We start from the raw sequence: 21557 nt of genomic DNA, 5'->3' as shown, positions 1-21557 counted from the left end.
TATCTTCCGTGGTAAAGAATACAACTATGTATTTTCTGTTATACAAAGAAGGAAAATAAATTTTAAAATTAAGAATATTAGAGGAGAACAGATTCCTAAGAGATCTAATCCAATGTTCAAATTTTAGAGATGAAGAAATTAAGATCCAGAAAAATTAAAAGTCATATTGCCTAAGGTTGTACCAGATTAATAAGCAAAAATGAGATGAAAAACTTGGTCTTCTAACATTGTCCTCAAGCATTTTTCCCTGCTTCCCAATGTCTTTCAGCTGATACAGTATTCTACTGAGGGCATAGTTTGACTTAAGACTACAAAAGCCTTTTTCTTTTTAAAGAATGATGCTCAGACTACTAAAAAAATTAATAATTCCACTTAATAATTAGAACATAGCAGAAAATAATTAAGTATTTTCTGAAATGCAGCTATAAGCAGAGGTAAGTGAATGAAAAATAAGCGTTGGATATTACACAAAAGTACAATAAATACTATAAAAGGACTGTTAAAAAGTTTCAGGGTTTTTTTAACTGAAGGACATTCTTCTATGGTTAGTTAGGTGAGCTTGAAAGAAATGTCAGAAAGTTTCTACTTTGCTTTGAAAATATATCATGGACCATATAAAACAAATGTGTCATTTATTTTTGTTACTGGGAAAAAATAGGACTTGGAATAGTTAACAGACAATATGGCTCTGGAAGTATTATTTAGGATAATCACAAACTCAGACTCAAAAAGAATGGGTGAAGCAAGCTGATCATCATGTCCATGGATAATAATATTCACTAGAGAACCTGGAAATTAGAATAAGCTTTACAATCTGCAGTGAGGTTTCTTCTCTTATTTAAAACATATGCATACACACCTAAAACCTGGAGTCCGTATGATTATACCTTATTTGTTGTTTCTCCTAACAACTTATAAGTGAGTGTATTTTGTTATTTTAGCAGGATTTTTTGATAATACAGAAGATATCATTTTATAAATATTTCACTTTCTCAACCTAATCAGTCTGGAAAACTAGTTAACTTTACTATTACTAAATGTATTATTAATGTATCATAGAATGCTGTATTGTTTAGTGCTGTGCAACTTACATTCACCCCAATTTGTTTCTCATTACTACATGAGGCACAGAATACTGTGGGGAATACAATTAAATTTTCTTTTTAATATAAACAAATCATTAGCAAACAGAAAACCTAGCAACCCCCATCTCTTAGGAACCCATTTTCTAAAACCATTGCTCATCCTATCTGCTTTAAAATATGGAACTAGGACAATTTCAAACACTAAGTCTTGTGTATTAAATTTGATATCAAGATAATCAATAGTAGAATGGATAAGAAAGTTGTCATTCACCTGTCAACTATCACCCATGTTCAGATACTCAAGATTTGGAAGCTTCTCTGGCAGAGGTAACAGAATAAAATGGCTCACTAACCCATTGTCAAAGATAAACACTGTAGCCTATGTGAGACAAATATGGGTAGTAATTACAAAGATTAAATCTTAGGAAAAAAATCATGATGACTATTCCATATTGTAGTTAATACACACTGGAGAGCTTTTCCATTTTAGTGAATTTAAAATTTGGAAACTTTGTAGAACTATAATTTTGGTTTTTGGAACTTGAATTAGTATTATTCGAAAGAAAATACTGTTTAGACAATTTAATTTTGGCTCTTATAGAAATAAAAAAATCTCACAGGTGGAAATCTAATTCAACTCCCTCACTTTACAGCTTAAGAAACTGAGGCCTAGGGAGGTCAAGTGAGTTGCTCATAGTCCAAAAGAGAGTGGTGGAAATACAACTCTAGACCTTTAGTCACGGCCTTTTTGTACTCACCACCTACCTAGTCATCATTTGCCAAATCTTATCATTTGATGAAAAAAATATAAAGACAATTATAAATTATATTGTGACCAAGAGAACAAGAAATTATATTCAAAAGGCACTAATTTTTTCCAGTATTTGAAAATATTGAAGACTAGAAGCATAATATATCCTACCATTTTAAAAAAATGTAATTAAAAAGATTAAAAATATGTGATTTAAAAAATCCTTATCTCTAATTTACTTCCTGATTCAAATACAAACTTTTTTTTTTTTTTAATAAATTAAGTTTTTCCTCTTCTCTAAAGTCAATCTGGAATAAATTAAAACCCATTCTACCCAGAGAAATGAATATTTACTCTCATTATCTTCATTAAAGTAACATATAAAATAAAAAAATCTGTAAAGAATTGTTCTGCTAGATATTTTCTTCTATTACTATCAACTCTAAAAAGATAAGCACTGAGTCCTATCTAAATTGCAAGTCTTTTCTCATACCAATACCTAGCACTGTGCTTGACACATAATAAGCATTTAAAAACATGTGAAATAAAGTGAAAAGTCAACTAACTCAAAACACAATTTTATATTAATTTAAAATAAGTTTTCTGTAATGTACTGACATACTACAAGTACTGGAGAGGGCAAGCACCAATCAGCACCAAAAAAGGAAATTGATTATGCTAGCAGACAGAAAAAGGTATTATTGGCTATTTCCATTATCAACAAACTTGCCTTCAACTTAAACCTCTACCCTTTATGTTCCATTCATCAAGAAGATCAAGCTTTGCACAGGAAGACACTGAATTTTTCACCACTTTTCCCAGTGTTTGGATGTGCCTTCTTTCCTGTTCCCTGACAGGTCAGGTGTTATGGGCCAGAACTCTGAATTTTGAAACAAGGATTCTTACAAGGTGTTAAGTCAACGGAATTGATTAAGACAATGGTTATCTAGTTTAGTATGATGCTTAATAGTTCTCTAGTTCAGAACATGTACTTAGTAATTAATATAGTTCCACAAGATTCACACCTATGATAATGGAGTATATGACAGCCAGCAAGGACTGGAAGAGATTCATTCCCATTTTCGGATAGGTTTTTGGTGGCTCTCCTAGGGGACTAGGAGGCTCAGAGACAGAGAAGACAAGCAGACTGGAGGCAGGAGCTCAAGCTCTTGGAGCTAAAGAGAGAGAGATTCATTTCCATCTTCATCAGCCTTGTGGTGGCTGGCCTGTCGTCCTGCATTTTCTCCACGGAAACTAAGTCCCCTTTGAAGGCTAAAAGAAAGCTAGCTGAGCACCAGGGGAAGGAGATAATAAAGCCTTCTGGATTTTAACACCTGGCTATTCTTGTGGTGATTACCCTGCTGAAAGGAAGGCTGCTCCAAGACCTCCAGAAAACCAAACAAAAACACTATAGTCAGGAAGAATCAGCAAATTTTTTTCTTCCCTTTGCCACATTCAGATTCTCCTATCATTCAGCAATCTTTCCTCTTCTGAAAGTTACTCTAGTCAGAAATAGCACTTAGTCAATATTCTGTTTCTATCAGTATATACTAGACCTTAGGTCCTCCTTTTTCCTTTCTAAAGAGTTCAGTATTAGGCTCATAGTTTTCCTCTCCACACCAATTACTCCTCTTGTATAAAAGCACTTCAACATACAAGTTGATGTTCTCTCAAACATCATGGTTTCCTTGTTCTTTAATCTTCTCTTCTCCTATCACCTACTTCACTACTTCACCCAAAAACAAAGACTGTCATACTATTGATCTCACCATTATCCAAAAGTATTTCACTTCACTGATTAAAAGGATGGAAGGAAGGTAACAAGCACTTAATAAGCACTTATAATGTGGTAGTCATTGTGCTAAGCATTGGAAATAAAAATACAAGAAAAAAGAAAAGACACTCCATGTCTGTGATGACCATTACATTCTAATAGGGAAAGACAACAAATGTGGCACCATAGCAAACAAGGCACCCAGTATAGAGAGATACAATATCATTCAACTGGGCATATATGCCTTTGACTCAGCAAACTACTACTAGGCCTATAAGCTATTGTAGGGTATACTTCAGGAAATACCCTAAGGAAATCAAAGAAGAAAAAAGGAAAAGATCCATATATACAAAAATATTTATAGCAACTCTTTTTGTGGTCGCAAACTGGGGAGAAAATAGGAAGTGCCCATCAATTGGGGAATAGCTGAACAAATTGTAGCATATGAATGTAATAGACAACTACTGTGCTAAGAAATATGGTTTCAGAGAAACTCTGGAAAATGTGTATGAACTAAGGCAATGTGAAGTGAACAGAATCTGGAAAATATCCAACACTGGAAAAACAATTTTTAAAGACTTAATTGCTCAATCCTGAATCCAAAAAATTAATGAGGAAGAATGAACTTCCTTACAAGAAAGTAATGGACTATTATATATAGAATAAAATACAAAGTTTGGGACACTGCCAATATGGCAATGGTTTTGTTTGACTATGCGAAACACAATATCACATTTTTAAATTAGTATTCTCCAGTATCAGGCATAATACTTGATACATAGTAATGTGCCACCTAATAAATACTTTTGCATTCATTTATTTATAATGAGTATTTTATGTGTCTTATCAAAACTTTGCATTTGTATAGTAGTTTTCCTTGCAAAATAGCAGCTGTGATAAATGTATATAGAACAAATAAATGGAAAACAAATTAAGGCTATTTTTCCTGGATTCATCATCATTATTATTATTATTCTTTTTTTTTTAATTAATAATTTTTATTATATATATATTTTTTATAATATTATCCCTTGTATTCATTTTTCCAAATTATCCCCCCCTCCCTCTATTCCCTCCCCCCGATGACAGGCAATCCCATACATTTTACATGTGTTACAATATAGTCTAGATACAATACATGTGTGTGAATATCATTTTCTTGTTGTACAATAAACTTTAGATTCCGAAGGTACATGTAACCTGGGCAGACAGATATTAGTGCTAACAATTTACATTCACTTCCCAGTGTTTCTTCTCTGGGTGTAGCTACCTCTGTCCATCATTGATCAACTGGAAGTGAGTTGGTTTTTCTTTATGTTGAAGATTTCCACTTCCATCAGAATACATCCTCATACAGTAGTATTGTTGAAGTGTACAGTGATCTTCTGGTTCTGCTCATTTCACTCAGCATCAGTTGATTTAAGTCTCTCCAGGCCTCTCTGTATTCCTCCTGCTGGTCATTTCTTACAGAGCAATAATATTCCATAATCTTCATATACCATAATTTACCCAACCATTCTCCAACTGATGGACATCCATTCATCTTCCAGTTTCTAGCTACTACAAAAAGAGCTGCCACAAACATTTTGGCACATATATGTCTCTTTCCGCTCTTTAGTATTTCTTTGGGATATAAGCCCAGTAGTAGCGCTGCTGGGTCAAAGGGTATGCACAGTTTGATAACTTTTTGGGCATATTATTATTATTATTCTTATTTTTGCTGAGGCAATTGGGGTTAAGTGACTTGCCCAGGATCACATAGCTAGAAAGTGTTAAGTGTCTGGGGGCAGATTTGAACTCAGATTCTCCTGACTTCAGGGCTGGTGCTCTATTCACTGCATCACTTAGCTGTCTCCTGGCAATATTATTATAATAATAGTCAGATGAACTCCAATCTGACATTTCCAACTGTAATGTCTGGGCTAGCTTTCTGGAGGTCCTTTGGATGGGCCTTGGTCTCAGCAGGATAGACACTATGAGAATGGTCAAGAATAGAGTCTAGGTTCTTTATACTGGCCCAGTCTTGATCTTAGGGCAGGAGGCATGAGAGGTACCACAAGGCTGGTCAAACATAGAATGTCTCTCTTCCAGTTTTTCTTAGCCCTTATAAACACACCTTATTGTAATTATCTCATTACAGCATACTGATTATGTGTGAACTTAGAGAACCATTACATCATCATGCTAAATATGAAGTATATACGTGAACTAGAGAACAACCATCTCATCAATTCCACTGAGTTAATACCTTGTTTCAAGTAGACTTTTCCAGAGTTCCTGCTTTCTACACCAACTACCTTTTAAGCATCTCAAACTGGAAGTTCAGTAAACATCTTAAGCTCAACATTACAAAACAAAACTCATTTTTTCCTCAAAATTTACTGTCCTCTCAATTCTTCAGGCTCCAAATTTAGGCGTCATCCTCACTATCTTATACACACACACACACACACACACACACACACACACACTTTCCAAAGCCTGCTGATTTCATCTTTGCAATATCTCTTGATTTGCTGCCTTCTCCAAGGACAGCGACACCATTCTAGGGCAGGCCCTCATCATCTCACCTCTTGATCACTATAATAATGAACTGGCAGGTCTGCTTATTTCAGCTCTCTCTTCATTCCAAACCATCCTCCAATCAGCCACTACAATGATTTTTCTAAAACATAGGTCTGATCACATCAAACAATCTATTATCTCAGTAAACGCCTGTGGCTTCTTATTGTCTTCAAATACAAAATGATCTATTTGGCTTTTAAATGTTTATAACCTAGCCCTCTCCTACCTTTTCAGTCTTTTTATACCTTACTCCCTAACACATACCCTTTGATTCAGTTAACACTGGCCTGCTGGTTGTTCCCAAACAAGATACTCAATCTCCCAGCTTCAAGCATTTTCTCTGGATATCCCCCATGCCTAGAATGCTTTCCCTCTACTGCTCTAAACCATCTTGGTTTCCATCAAGTTCCCAAATAAAATCTTACTTTTTATAGGATGTATTCTCTAACTTATTCTCTTAATTCTAGTGCTCTCCCTCTTTAAATTATTTCCTTTTTATGCTATAACATAGTTTGTTTTGCATATACTTTGCATAAGTCTCTCCCATATGATTTTAAGCACCTTGGGGACATGGACTATTGTTTGCTTTTTTGTGTATCCCCAGTGCTTAGCAGAGTGCCTGGCACACAGCAGGCTCTTACTGTTTTCTTGACTGATATGACCACTATCAATACTTATGAACTTTCCTGGCTTATCACAGAGCTATTTGTGACTCCTCAATCATATAAAATTGTAGAACCATGCTCTATGCCAAATCAAATGCTATTCTCAACAGACTATATGGCAGAAATGATGGATTTCATAGAATTTACTTACTGTATGACAAACTTCAGCTTTGATTTCTTTCAAGGCTCGTTCAGAAAATACACAACCACAGCAGCGTAAGAAGCAAAACCTTAAAAATTAAATATAAGAATTATTTATTATTAATACTTACTATAAATAATAATCACAGTATCGTCATATTACAAAGTAACAGCATATTATTACAATTATAATAAACAAATTATAAATACATAATATATTATGTTATAAATTTGATAATTATATTTATTACCTAACATTTGAGCATAATTTGCATTTCTGTAATACATCCACATATATCATTTTACAATATCAGTTTAAAGTGACTGATTCTATATGTAGAAACAAGCCTTGTGAAAAGAGCCACATCAAAAAGAGAAAACATCTCCTTTTTTTTTGTTGTTTAGAAATTCTACTTTTATTCTGTGGAATTAGTTTCTAAATTTGTGAATTAATTGTCTATAAATCCTTGAGGGTTAAATGTATTTTAATAATCTTACACTGTATTCTAGAGAAGGTTAATATCTTGTAATAAGAAATTAGATGCCTCCTTTCCACATGACCCCTTGTGGCTGATTGGGGAAAGACATATAGCCCACAAGGCACAATATATCCATAAAAATTTTCCTTATAGAAATCACTCATCTTAGATTTTCCACAATTCTCATTTCAATAAAAGTGTCTGCACTTTAAAAAAAAATTTACTTTTAATATTTTAATAATGCTTTATGAATTATGTTGTCAGAGAAAAATCAGAACAAAAGAGAAAAACCATAGGAGAGAAAAAAAAAAAAAAACCAGAAAAAAGTGAATATAGCATGTATTGATTTACATTTAATTTCCATAGTTCTTTTTCTGCATTTTCTATGCAAAATCTACTGGGATTGCTTTGGATCACTGAATTACTGACAAGAACCAAACCTTTTATAGTTGATTATTGCACATTCTTGTTGTTATTGTGTACAATGTATTCCTGGTTCTGCTTGCTTCACTAAGCAACTGTAAAGCAACAGTTTGGCTGAGGCGTTGTGAAGATATCTATCCATAGCAATATGAAAAGACATTTGACTAATTTATTAGTGGGGATATAATGTGTAAAAGTGGAAAGAATACCCATGTAATAAAAGAAATGACTACCTTTTAAGTACTGAAGTGAGAACAAATTCAAGACTATTTCTTTATTACTGGACATAGAGCCAATGCATCAACCGCACATTCTATAACATTTTTCCACTATGGTAAATTATAGCTGTAGTTACAAGGAAAACAGAATCACTGTCTGGGAAACATTTGCCCTTTACTTCCTTTCCCAGGGTCAAATATATCAGGCAACCAAACAGCTTTAAATGTGTCACATGTGGAAACTAGTGCATAAAAGAGAACATTTAAAAATATACAAAGAACTCTTTAAAATCCCACATTAAGCTTTCTTACAATAAAACGCTGACTGGGAAGCGAACAGAACTAGAACATTATACATAGTAACAGTAACATTATGTGATGATCAACTAAGACATATTTAGCTCTTCTTAGTAATGCAATGATCCAAGACAATTCCAAAAGATTTGTGGTAGAAAATACTATTCAATCCAAGAATGAATGAATACAGATTAAGGCATACCATTTTCACTTCTTTTTTGATTTTTCTTTCTCATAGTTTTTCCCTTTTGTTATAATTTTTCTTTTACAACATGACTAATACTGTTTGTATATGTATATGCATATGTATAACCTATATCAGATTGCCTGTTGTCCTAGGGAGGGAGGAGGGAAGGGTGGGAGAGAGGAAATCTGTAACTCAAAATCTTAACAAAAATAAATGTTGAAAAATATCTCTATAGGTAATTGGGGGAAAAGTACTATTAAGTGAGGAAAAAACAAAAACTGATTGGAGTTAGAAGTTACATTACAAATGGATTAACAGTAAACACCCATTTGTGACTCAATAGCACCTTTAGATAAAAGATAAAATCCAAGGCAGGACTTTATACCAATTATTTCAGAATTACAGACCTGTGCCGACCATTCATCTCCAGACCTACAACAGGGCAAATAAATCGAGCACGCTGGAGGTCATCATATTTATCACCTTTTGTATTTCCTTTATCACCACTCCAGGATGGATTATCAGAGAGTTTCAGCTCTGTCACATTCTAGGAAAAACCATCAACATTTTAATTAGTTTATATATTATTTCCCCTTATTAATAAAATCAACATCAAAATTATTGTTTTGCTCTCTTCCTTCTTATGCCATCTCCTACATAAGGACTATCCTAATTTCCCAATTGTTAATGCTTTCTCCCCACCAAAGAAGTTCTCCATATTTATTTATATTTGTGTGTTGTTTCTTATTCCACCCATAGGAATGTAAGCTCCTTCAGGGTAGGGATTATTTTGCCTTAAAAGAAAAAAAAAATCTTTATTATCACCAATAAATAATAGATTTGAAGCATGTTAAATGTTACCAAATGAATAAGTGAATCATATCATCTAAGTAACTCCAAATCTGAAGAGAATATCACGCTAAAATTATGAAAGGAATTAGTGTTTTACTTATCCACAGATGAGATAAATAAATACATGATCATTTTAAATTTCAATTTTCAATCTAAGCCAAGTAACATATTGACTATCTGCTAAATGCAAAGTTCTATTTTACTGTATTTTTGAGAGAAAGATATAACTTTCATAATTAAAAATTAAATCTTGAGATAAAAACTGCACTGATCCTAATAATAAAAGTACTTTCTTTTTCTCTTTATGAAAGAAATATCACTAATAATAATTTACAAGACAAAATGAAACAGAGTATGACATAACAAAAAAAAAAGGACTATTCTGAGAATTAGAAGAGCACCCAGATCCCAATCTTCCTATTGACTAGTTGTGTGATTTTAAAGGAAGTCACTTAATTCCTGCACCTCAGTTTTCTCCTGAGCAAAATGAAATGGAAGCATTTGATATTTATGTTCCATTTCTTATCTAAAATTTTATAAAATTATCTTCTACATCTAAACAATAGGAACTGACCATCAACAGTTACAAATATTATCTTGTATTTATATGATAGTTTATAACTTTAAAAGCTTTTTTGACATCCATTAGCTGATTTAATCAATCCATCACAAACACTCTGTAGAGAAGGTAAATATTATCCCCATTTTCAGTATGCCCCATTTCTGAGGACATTAAGTGATTGGCTTAGAGTTACACAGCAAATTAATGAAACTGTTACTGGAACTCACCTCTTATGATTCCCATCTTTAAGCATACCAGTAAGAAAGTAAACATTTATGACCCTTGAATTATTTCAGAATTATTAGTATTACCTTAATGCTCTTAATGTGAGATGCTGCCTGCCCAAGAGCTTTGTCATTAGATTTGTCCAATAAAAACTCAATGACTGCATCTTTGTTATAAAGTCTGTAACAATAAAAGTAGTAAAAAATTATAATTATAGACAATAAAGTATCTGTGCTGAGGCAGATTCATCAAATACTTAAAGCAGTAATAAGGATGGTATAAAACTGCATTTGACAATGGAATGGATTATATGATGCTTCTTTTTAAAATATTTCAGAGAAATGTATGTATAGTATATAGTGTGTTCAAGGAAGGTAACTAATTTAAAAAGTGATCTTAGGACAGGATTGAATTTGAAGAATTTGATTCAAATATACTTGAGGAAAAAGAAATACAAAATGAAAACCTTCAAGTAGACAAAAGCCCTATTTACAAATATAAATTTACTTTAAATTCATTTTTAAAAGAAAGTGATAATTCAAATAATACAAGCATACCTGCCAAGTTCACAAGCTACTATTGGTCTTCTTAGAATTTCTTGACTTAATGTACAATAGTTCCACTGGGCCACTAACTCGGCATTTTTGTCAACCTAAGAAATGAAAAAAGTAAAAGAATATATATTTGTTTTTAAATTACTTCCACCTTCTGTCTGATATGTGGTTCAGATTTCTTTTCTATTATTATTCATTCCACTTCAATCAAATAATAGGATGATCATACACAGGATCTCATCACTATCTGCAAATATTTCACTTCCTTAATTAGAAACGCTGACATTCCTCCATCTGACCACAATATTCCATAACTCTATCTCTCTCTCTGTTCTATTCCTCCTAAACCAATACTTCATGTTCACTGACATCTCCAATCTCTTTATTTTACCATTAGGTGCTTCTCTAACTCCCTTTTCCAATTTCAACCCTATAGTTAGCCATATGAACTCCATACTACTTCTGGTCTTAGAAAAAACAAACTAGAAAAAGACTAAAAAGAAAAAGAAAGAAAGAAAAAACACATTATCATTTTTTCAGCAGAACATCAGGGAGGAATTCCATTTCAAGAAAGCACATATAATAATAGAAGACACTGTATTTATACCTGTCAATCTTATCTTTGCTTCCTAGTAGGTTTTCTTTTGTTTTCTGCTATGCATGTTTACTTTATTCTTTTTTCCCCCTTTCAGGGAAAAACCTAGATTTTCTCCCTAAGCAGGCTACAGTTAAGCTTAGATACATTTATATGTACACATCTTCATGTACACATATACACACATATATACATACACAAATACACAGATATATACATCCTTCTAAAACAACATTATTATGGCTGATATATAGTGCACATTTCTTTTTTCTGTTTTGGAATCCCCTGTTCTACCCTGACTCATCTCTTTCCAAACCTTAGCACTGGATAGCTATTCTTACTCCTTTAGTCCTTTTCACAAATGGTAATTTGAGGGAATAACAACAACTGTATTCAATAAGTACATTTTAAATTCATATTACTGGGGCAGGTAAGATGGTGCAGTGGATAGAGCACCAGCCCTGAAATCAAGAGGATCTGAGTTCAAATCTGGCCTCAGACACTTAACACTTCCTAGCTGTGTAATCCTGGGCAAGTTACTTAACCCCAATTGCCTCAGCAAAAACAAACAAATTCATATTACCCAATTTCAACTGGACCTTCATTGAAACAAGACAGACCTTTTATTTATCTCTGATTAAATTCCTTTCTTATTCCCCAAATAATTTTCTTAACCTTTTCTTCTCTCCTCAAATCTCACATACTTCCCCTTCCCTACTCTTTTTTCAGAAAACCCTGCCTCTTACTTTACTGAGAAAATTGGGGCCATTTGACATGAATACCCTCTTCTTCCATTCTCTTCATTTCAAAATTCCTTGATTTATCCTTCACTCATGCCTAGATATGACAATAAGGTCCACCTTATCCTTCCAAGGCCAGCCTCTCTACAGGTACATTTGACCTCATCCCTTCCTTTCTTCTTCAGTAGATTGTCCTTCACTTGAATCTTCAAATTCTCTCAATCTAATGGTTCCTTCCCTATTTGCCTTTCAAACATGACCAACTCTACTACGTTCTCAAAAACAACAACAACAAAAAAACTTTCACTAAACCCAACCACCCCCTTAAGCTATCATTAAATATGTCTCTTCCCTTCCTCAAACTAATTAAAAAAATCACTCTATACTCACTGCCTCCACTATCTTTCTTCTCACTTATTCCTCACCTCTGATATCAGGCTTTTGACTTCATCACTCAATTGAAACAGCTTTTTCCAAAGTCACCAATGATTTGTTAAAATCGAATGGTCTTTTCTTAGTCCTCTTCCTTTCAAGGTACCTTCTCCATTTGACAATGCTTAACTACCTTTTTCCTTAGATCCTCTCTCCAAACTAGATTTTCATGTATTACTCTCCTGTTTCTCATCCTATTTGCCTAACTGGTTGCTTTTAATTCAACTTCTTTGCTGGTTCATCATCCATATCAAATTCCCTAAGTGTGGGTATTCCCCAAGGTACTGACCTAGGCCCTTTTCTCTCTCTACAATTTCTCTTTTTGGTAACCTCATTGGATCATGTAAGCTTAACAAAATCATTCCCTTGAAGACTTGCAGCTCTACATATCCAGTTCCAATATCTTCTTAAGCTTCGTCTGAGCTTAATCTCAAATTACGCATCACTAGTTGCTTACTAATCTTAAAACTAAATGTCTCAAAGACATCTCAAACATTTTGGCTTCAACATGTCCAAAATGGAACTCATTATATTTTCCCAAACCCTGTCCTCTTCCAAAATTTCCTATTTCAATGAAAGATTTCACCATCTGGAGTTGTGAAATGATCCAACCATTCTGGAGACTAATCTGGAACTATGCCCAAAGGGCTATAGAACTCTATATACCCTTTGACCCGACAGTGTCATTACTGGGTCTGTAATTTGATTTATCCAAGGAAATCATCAAGGAGGGGAAAGGACCCAGATGTGCAAAAATGTTTGTAGCAGTTTTTTGTGCTAGCAAAAAAAATCGGAAAATGAGCGGATACCCATCAATTGGGAAATAGCTGAACAAGTTGTGGTATATGAAAGTAATGGAATATTATTATTCTATAAAAAATGATGAACAAGCTGATTTTAGAAAGGCCTGGACTTATATGAATTGATGCCGAGTGAAACAAGCAGAACTAGGAATAACTTGTACCTAGTAACAGCAAGAATGTGTAATGATTAGCAATGAAAGGCTTGGTTCTTCTCAGTACTTCAGTGATCCAAAGCAATCCCAATAGACTTTGGATAGTAAATGCCATCTGCATCCAGAAAAAGAACTAAGGAGCTATGAACATAAACAGCACATGCTATATTCGCTTCTTTTTTCTGTTTTTTTCTCTTTTCCCATGATTTTCCCCTTTTGTTCTGATTTTTCTCTCCCAACATGATTCATAAAGTAATGTATGTTTGAAATTTAAAAACAAAACAAAACAAAACACAAAGCTCATTTCCTAAGGACTTCAGTTTCTGGGATAAGAACTTAAAATCTAACAAAAATTGCTGGGAAAATTGGAAAAATAGTATGGCAGAAACTAGTGAATGATTAACGTCTAACACCTATATCAAGGTAAAGTAAAAATGGATTCATGATTTAGACAAAAAGGGTAAAACTATTTGTCAGAAATGTGGAAAAGGAAGGAAGATTTAGAGAATATTATGAAATGTAAAATGGATAATTTTTATTATATTAAATTAAAGAAGTTTTGTACAAACTCTTTTGTACAAACAAATCTTTTTTTTTTCCTGAGACTGGGGTTAAGTGCCCAGGTCACACAGCTAGGAAGTTGTTAAGTGTCTGAGACCAGATCTGAACTCCGGTCCTCGTGAATTCAAGGCTGATGCTCTATCCACTGCGCCACCTAGCTGCCCCACAAACAAATCTTATAGCCAAGATTAGAAGGGAAACAGAAAACTGGGAAAATTTTTTTTATATCCAAGATCTCTGATAAAGGTCTCATTTCTAAAATATAGAGATAAATGAGTCAAATTTATAAAAATACAAGTCATTCTCCAAATGATAAATGGTCAAAGGATATGAACAAATTACAGCTTAAGCACTATCTCCTATAGGAAAGCCTTTTCTGATCCTCCAACTACTAACTGGCATGCCCCTTCTTAGACTTTCTCCATATTGAACTATTTTGTATTTGCTTGTTTTCACTCATCATATTTGAATGGATGAATGAATAAAGCATTTGTTAAGAATTTACAATGTGCAAAGCACTGTGCTAAGTATTAGGAATACAAATTGAAATGTCCCTGTTCTCAAGGAGCTCATATAATAATGAAGGAGGTTTTAGCTACAAAGGCCCAGAGTCTTTAGGAAGCAGTGGCAAAGCAAATGGAAATGCTTCTTCTTTAATGTCATCTCCACTGATTAAAAATCAGACAGGTTTCTGATGTTAAATCATTTTACAATGCCAAAGTCTTTGTTGATAACTTTGTTTTCTGGGTCTTCAACAGATGTGACTGTAACAGTGAAAAAAGCAATTGCAAGGCCTCATCTCAAAACAAGTTGCTTCCTTATGTCAAGCAGTGGACTGTAAACACTGCTATTCTCAAAGTTCTTAGGCTTTGGGTTCTAGGCTGTCTCCATTGAGGTCTGGGGAGTTGGGGGGATAATGCCAAGGTGGTAGTGGTAGTTAGACCTGGCTCCTGTCTCTCCCTGAGGGTGCCTTGGTACTTCAGCTGGGCTGGATTGTGTATGGTAATTAGTTGGCAGCTGGTGGGGATGACAGGCCCTTCAGAGGATTTGCTTCCCCAGTAGCAAATAAATATTAATTCTGTATATACCTGTTTCTCCCACTAGAATGTAAGCTCTATAGTAAGAACTGTTTCATTTTCTGTATTTATATCTTCAACACAGAGCAAAATGTTGGGCACATAGAAGGCATTTAATAAATATTTGTCAGTTGATAGATAAATATAAAGACTTGATTATAGAATTTTATAATTATAGAATGTTTGAACTTAAAAGGATGTTCAAGGTGACTCTACTTGCCAAAGCTAATGGCTCTTCATGTACCAATGATCTCCAGAAGACTATCACCACTATAATTCTTATGTTTCTTTCTTTTCCTCTTTCTTTCCCTGTCATCTTTAAAAGCCTCATTTGAGCCTACATTCCCACTAGCTATCTATATTTTTCCTCTGCATCTCAGTTAAACTTCTTGAAAAATCCATCTACATATGTATGGTCTATTCCTCTCTTATTTCCTCTCCTTTCCAATTCTCTTGTAAACCCTCTGCAATTTGGCTTCTGACCTTGCTATTCAAAATTACCAATGAACTCTTAATTGCCAAATCTAGTGGCTTTTTTTTTTTTAAATAATCTTTATCTCTCCTGATAATTCTATAGCAATTGATACTAGGATCATCCATATTCAAGATCTTTCCTTGATCCTTCTTAGCGTGGACAGTCATCTAAGTCATATTCAATAATTGTAGATATCTCCGAAGGCTTCTTTCTACACGAGTTCCTATAGGGTCAATTATTTATAGCAGATGATTCCAAGATGTATACATGCAACCTTCATCTCTCTCTTGAACTCGAGTCCTGCATTATAAGCTACCTTTCAGAAATTCTGAAGCAAAGATCCTACAGGTATTTCAAATTCATACAAATAGAATTTAGTCGTCTTCTCCCATACCTCAAACTTTCCCCTCTCTTAAATCTCCCCAAACTGTTGAGGTCACAACCACGCTTTTAGTAACCCAGATTTTCAACTTTACTATTTTAATATCCAGAATTTATATAGCACTTTTAAAGTTTGCAAAGCACTTTACATATGTTCTCTCATTTGATCCTCACAACAGTCTTGTGAAGTAGGCACCATTATTATCCCCATTTTACAGATAAGGAAAAAGGCACTGGGTGGTTAAATGACTTGCCCAGGGTCATTGCTACTAAGTGTTTTGGCAGTTCTCCTGAGTCTTCTTGACTCCAAGTCTTATGCTTTATCCAACATGCTATCCAGTTTAAAAGGTTACCCTCAATTTCTCACTCATATTAATATAACCAATTACTTGTCAAATCTTGTCTGATTTTGCCTCTATAACACCTCTCACATCATCCCATTTTCCCCATCACAAAGTTTGAACCCTAGTTTAACCCTCATCATCTCTCACCAAGGCTATAAAACTAGTTAAAGAAAAACAAAAGTTTCTTAAAATGCTAAGGGAAAAAATCTTCCTAGCAAGCTATTTCTTTGCACTGGGGCAGATTAAAATTTTACTTCCTCTTCACCTTAGCTTTTCTGACAGAAATTAGTCTAGATAGTTCAGAGATCCCTTCCTACTGCTAAATCTATGATCCTGTAAATATTTGAGAAAATGGAGTAAGCAACAAAATGCATGAAAAGAGATTTAAAATAGCAGATTTTAAAGATTATAAGAGAATATTATTTGTTTTCAACATAGCTTTTTTAGGTTCCATTAAAAACACAACATATCATCAATTTAATAATTTTGCTTCAACAAGTAGTCATCCATTCTGATAATAATAACGATGATAGTTAACATTTATATTGCCCTATGTGCCAGACACTAAGCTAAGTGCTTTACAATTATCTCATTGGATTCTCACAACAACCCTTTGAGGTAGCTGATATTGTCTTCAAATGAAAAAAACTGAAGCAAACAAGTTAAATGACCTGCTCAGGATTACACAGTAAATTTCTGAGGACTGATCTGACCTCAGGTCTTTCTGATTCAAAGCCTAGCACAATGCGCCATCTAGCTGCCAATATTACAGAGATTACCATGTCTTTTGTTCTGAACATTTTTGTACCACATGGGCATATAACAGGTGATAATTAATTTCAAGTCTACGGAACTGAATATGGCAGATTTAAATAATGTATTTTTAAAAATGAAGGCATTTACTTTTTAAATTACAAGTCAATATATCAATTTAAATCCAAAATCCACAGATTCATATATTATATGAGAGTTTGAAGGAAAAAATAAGTCAAAGATGATATTATGAACCTAAGGCTCCAATGTTACAAAGCTATGATTTGGATTTGGAGGCAAAAGATATCTTAGCTGACATCAAGTTCAATTTGTTCATTTCAAACAAGAGAAAAATGAAGCCCAAAATAGCTATGATCACACAGTAATGAGTGACAAAGCCAATATTCAAATTTCTGCCTAAAAAAAGCTCTCTTGCCACTACACCAAGTTTTTCTAAGCCAAAAGAAGAAATGACTTAATTTGATTTCATTTTTATACATTAATAAAATGAGATGAAAAATAATAAAAGCCTTGTGAAATCAGACTAAATATAAGGCATTATTATTACTACTGACTTACATGTCTAGGACTCAGGACTGCTCCACGGTCCCTTCACTCAGTCTTTTCCCTGGCTCTGGACATCTCATTATCCCTCCAAATAAATCTCTGGATACTAGAGGAGTATGAATAGAACTGACAAATTGTACTCCAACACTTAGTAACTAAAGCCAAGTCACTTAACTATTCTCTATATAAGCACTCATAGTTGTAATCTTCCAAAACCACTTTGCCTATCAAGGTTATACATACACACAATGGCTCTGACATACCTTCTGTGTCTCATTTAATTAAAGTATTATCTATTATCTACAACTAGGTGTTGAAGTGGGTAAAGCTGCAGCACTTGCAAGACAGACCTTGGAACTCTCAGGAACACAGTTCACAAAATACTTTTCACCCAAATAGATATAAACAACTGGAAAAATATTAATTGCTCATGAGTAGGCCAAGTCAATATAATAAGAATGACAATTCTACTTAAGTTAATCGACTTAATATCATCCAAATAAACTACCAAAAGTTATTTTATAAAGCTAAAAAAGAAAAAATTTTAAAAATTGATTTAGAACAACAAAAGGTCAAAAATGTCAAGAAAATTAATGTGGGGAAAATGTGAAGAAAGGTCAAATCTTACCAGTAATCATCAAAATAATCTGGTACTGGCTAAGAAAAAGTTTATCAGAGGAATAAATTAGATACATAATACATTGTAGTAAATGACCATAATGATTTACTATTTGAGAAATATCCTAACTTTGGGGACAAAAGCTCACTACTTGAAAAAAGCCTCTGGGCCTGAAGTCAGGAAGACTTGAGGGCAAATCTGTAATGTCCGGGCTAGCTCTCTGGTGGGCCTTTGGGCTTAGTGGGGGAATGAAGTGAAGAGAGCAGACACATAGCTGGTCAAAGATGGAGTCTGGTCTCTGGAGTCTGGAACCTGAAATCTTCTCTGTGACTGAGATCGCTGCTGCTGAGAGTCCTCTGTCTCTGAGACTCCCTTAAATATGCCAGCACAACTACATTACATCACCACACTGGGCATGAGCAGCTGTAGAGCATCACATCCTCTAGACTGATCACATCATTACATTACACCAAGTACGTGCTCTCACTGGAGTAGGTAGTTAAGTACCTGCTATCTTAAATTCAAGTATACCCTCCTTTCAGAGTTCTGGCCTGCTACCAGTTAGGAATTATTACCACATTTCACTGAAAGGTGATGTGGGGCTGAATTAAGGCTAGGAATAGAGCAGAAAAGGGCAGGTACAAAGAATATAGATATAGAACCAACTAGACTTTGCCAAAAAAAAAAAAAAATTGGCTATGGGATTTAAGAACAAGGAAAAATAAAAGATGAATTGGCATTAATGATATCTGATAACTGGGAAGATGGCGATGTTCTTATCAGAAATAGATTAAGTTTGGAGAGGGGAATATTTAGAGGAAAAGAATTAAGTCTCATCTTGAAAACTACATGTTTGAGATGTTCACAGGACTCTCAAATGGAGATGCCTAACAGGGACCTAGAGCTGTGAGTGTGAGCATGGGTGTGGGAGAACAGCTGGTGGCAAAGTAAGGAGAGCCTGGAGCCTAGAAATAGAAAGATTTGAATTAAAATATGGCCTCAGACACTTAGTAGCTTACAAAGTGAGTCACTTAACCTCTTTTCTGCCTCAGTTTTTTCATCTGTAAAACAGGATAGTAATAGCACCTATGGGGGAGGGGTTGCTATGGGTCACAAATGAGCTAATAATTGTAAAGTGCTTACCAAAGTGCCTGGCTAGTAAGCACAAGACAAATGTCATCGATCATAATGTGGGTCTGGAGTACCTCGGTGAAATTAAATCTGGGAATCACAATCGGAGAAAACTGAATTCAGAAGAGAAGATGAGACTAACAGAAACTCATGTAGCCCACGACAAGGATCGGGGCTCTCATACAGAGACCTAAAGGAAGGACATTTACACTGACAGCAAATGATAGCCCTGAAAAGGAGGAGGAGAAAAGATAAGGAGGACGAACAATAGAGAGGAAGGTTATAAAAGAAAAGATAGAGGAAAGCGTTCAAGAAGAGGATGGTCACAGTATCAAAAACTGATATCAAAGAAGATGAATTGATTAAAAAAAAAAAGCTTAATTTAGTTATTAAGAAATCACCGACTTTTGAGGGGGAAAAAGGTCCGTTATGATTGGTGGTGATGGGATTAGACGCCATATCATAGGAGGAGTGAGAAATGGGGGGTATGAGGAAACTGAGGTAACGACTATGGACAACTCTTTGTTGAATCTGGCTGTGAAAGGAGGAACAAACGCGCGACGCCAAACGGCGAACTCAAGCCAGAGCTGTCTATTTTTATCAGTTTTGAGGAAACCTAGAAAACCATAAGAAAAAACCAAAAGTAGGGAATGATCCCACGGCGAGATGCAGAAGGAGTCAGGAGGAATTGTCATAAGAAAATTACGCTCAAGGGGGGAGGGGAGGAAAAGGTATTGTCCAGCTCCGCCCCAAAAGACATTTCAGAACCTGCGCTCCCAAAAACTCCCCCGGAAGGTGACACTTCACCTGATTCACCCCGCTGACATTAAGACCCGGCTCTGACCTTTTCCACCTTCTTCGGCCCCTTCACCAGCTCGTGCCTTTTAGGAATCGTGCCCCCGTCGCAGCCCATCTCTCTTCAGTACTATTCGTTTCCGCAGTTTGCCCTACCGGTCGTCGCTAGAGTCAACAACACAAACTTCCGGCGCGCTGAGATGACGCAAGAGACTACCGTTGACATGACGACATTGATTGAGGGAGAGGGCGGAACTCGTTTGGTGTATAGTTCCTATGGAGACCGTTGCCAGAGAGCCACGCCTTCTGTCTTTGGGCCTCCGCGTGGGGAAGTGAAGGGAGGCGAGGTAGCTGCGGAAGTGAGGAGGCGGGCGGCTCACCATGGCTTTGATCCTCTTTCCTCCCACTCTGCTCCGCCCTTGCCTGTCCCGGCCTCTTTTTCCTTTTCTTAACTAGTCACTGCTTCTCTCCCATCTTTCCCGAGGCTCTTGCTAATCTCTTTTTCTTCTGAAGGACTCCCTTCGTTCTGGGAGATCCTCAGCCTTAGTTTCTTCATTTGTTTTAACCTTGTTTCATGGAACTCTTTGGCAATCTGGCGAAGCTTACGGATCTCTCTTCCAAATAAATAATTGAAGGAAATGCTGACATTTCAATGAGACTAGTGAAAAATAGATTCTCCCCCTTCCCCCTCCCACTTAAATTCATGGACGCGAGGGTTGGGAGCCTGGGAACTTCAGGTTAAGAGCCCTTGGACTCTTACTCTTGATCCGGAAGAAGTCTTCTCCAGCTCCAATAATCATAGACAAGGACAGAAAATAGAAGCGTCTGAATCCGGGACAGAAGGTGAAAAGGTCTCGGTTTTATCCATAGCTCTGCCTTTAATTGTCTTTGATTTTAGATGCGTCCCCTCCCTCTTTCTACCTCAGTTTTCTCCCTCCGTAAAACGGGTTGGACCTAATAATCTCATGTCTTTTAGCAATAAAATTTTTTAATCCAAATGATCATCAACCCCTGACTACGTCACGGAATTGGTAGGTAGTCGTGCGATTCCTGTTATCTCCAGGATCAAACGGATAGTGTTCTGGCAGTCCTGGCTGTCCCATCTCTAGCTCCGGTGGTCCTCCTCTGACTGTCCCTCATTCATAATAAAGCAGAAATCACATAATTATTTCAATACGTGCAGAAAAGGCTTTTGACAAGATAGAATACCCCTTCAGTTAGAAACATCTCGGAAGTACAGGAATAAATGGAACTTTATTAAAAATGGTAAGTATTGATCTAAAACCAAAAGCAGCCATTATCTGTAATGTAAGATCAGAAGCGAGTGACAAATAGTATTGTGTTAGAAATGCTGG

The 21557-nt window shown here is 35.3% G+C and overlaps 1 protein-coding gene across 1 annotated transcript in view; it reads right to left on the bottom strand.

Moving 5' to 3' along the window:
• RTF2 (replication termination factor 2) overlaps positions 1-20932 on the bottom strand; it is a 66699-nt gene extending 45767 nt beyond the window's left edge. Inside the window, exons 1-5 of the mRNA XM_074288664.1 lie at positions 20252-20932; positions 10782-10876; positions 10311-10404; positions 8993-9132; positions 6992-7070 (exon numbers count right to left, since the gene is read on the bottom strand). Of these exons, the coding sequence (XP_074144765.1) occupies positions 6992-7070; positions 8993-9132; positions 10311-10404; positions 10782-10876; positions 20252-20320 (477 nt within the window). The 5' untranslated portion in view covers positions 20321-20932. The remainder of the gene's footprint in view (positions 1-6991; positions 7071-8992; positions 9133-10310; positions 10405-10781; positions 10877-20251) is intronic.
• Between the last annotated feature and the right edge of the window lie 625 nt (positions 20933-21557).

This window comes from Sminthopsis crassicaudata, chromosome 2 (assembly GCF_048593235.1).
Source record: "Sminthopsis crassicaudata isolate SCR6 chromosome 2, ASM4859323v1, whole genome shotgun sequence".
Classification (NCBI taxonomy): domain Eukaryota; kingdom Metazoa; phylum Chordata; class Mammalia; order Dasyuromorphia; family Dasyuridae; genus Sminthopsis; species Sminthopsis crassicaudata.
The sequence above is the reverse complement of the archived record's forward strand: the minus strand, read 5'-3'. Positions and strand labels throughout refer to the sequence as shown.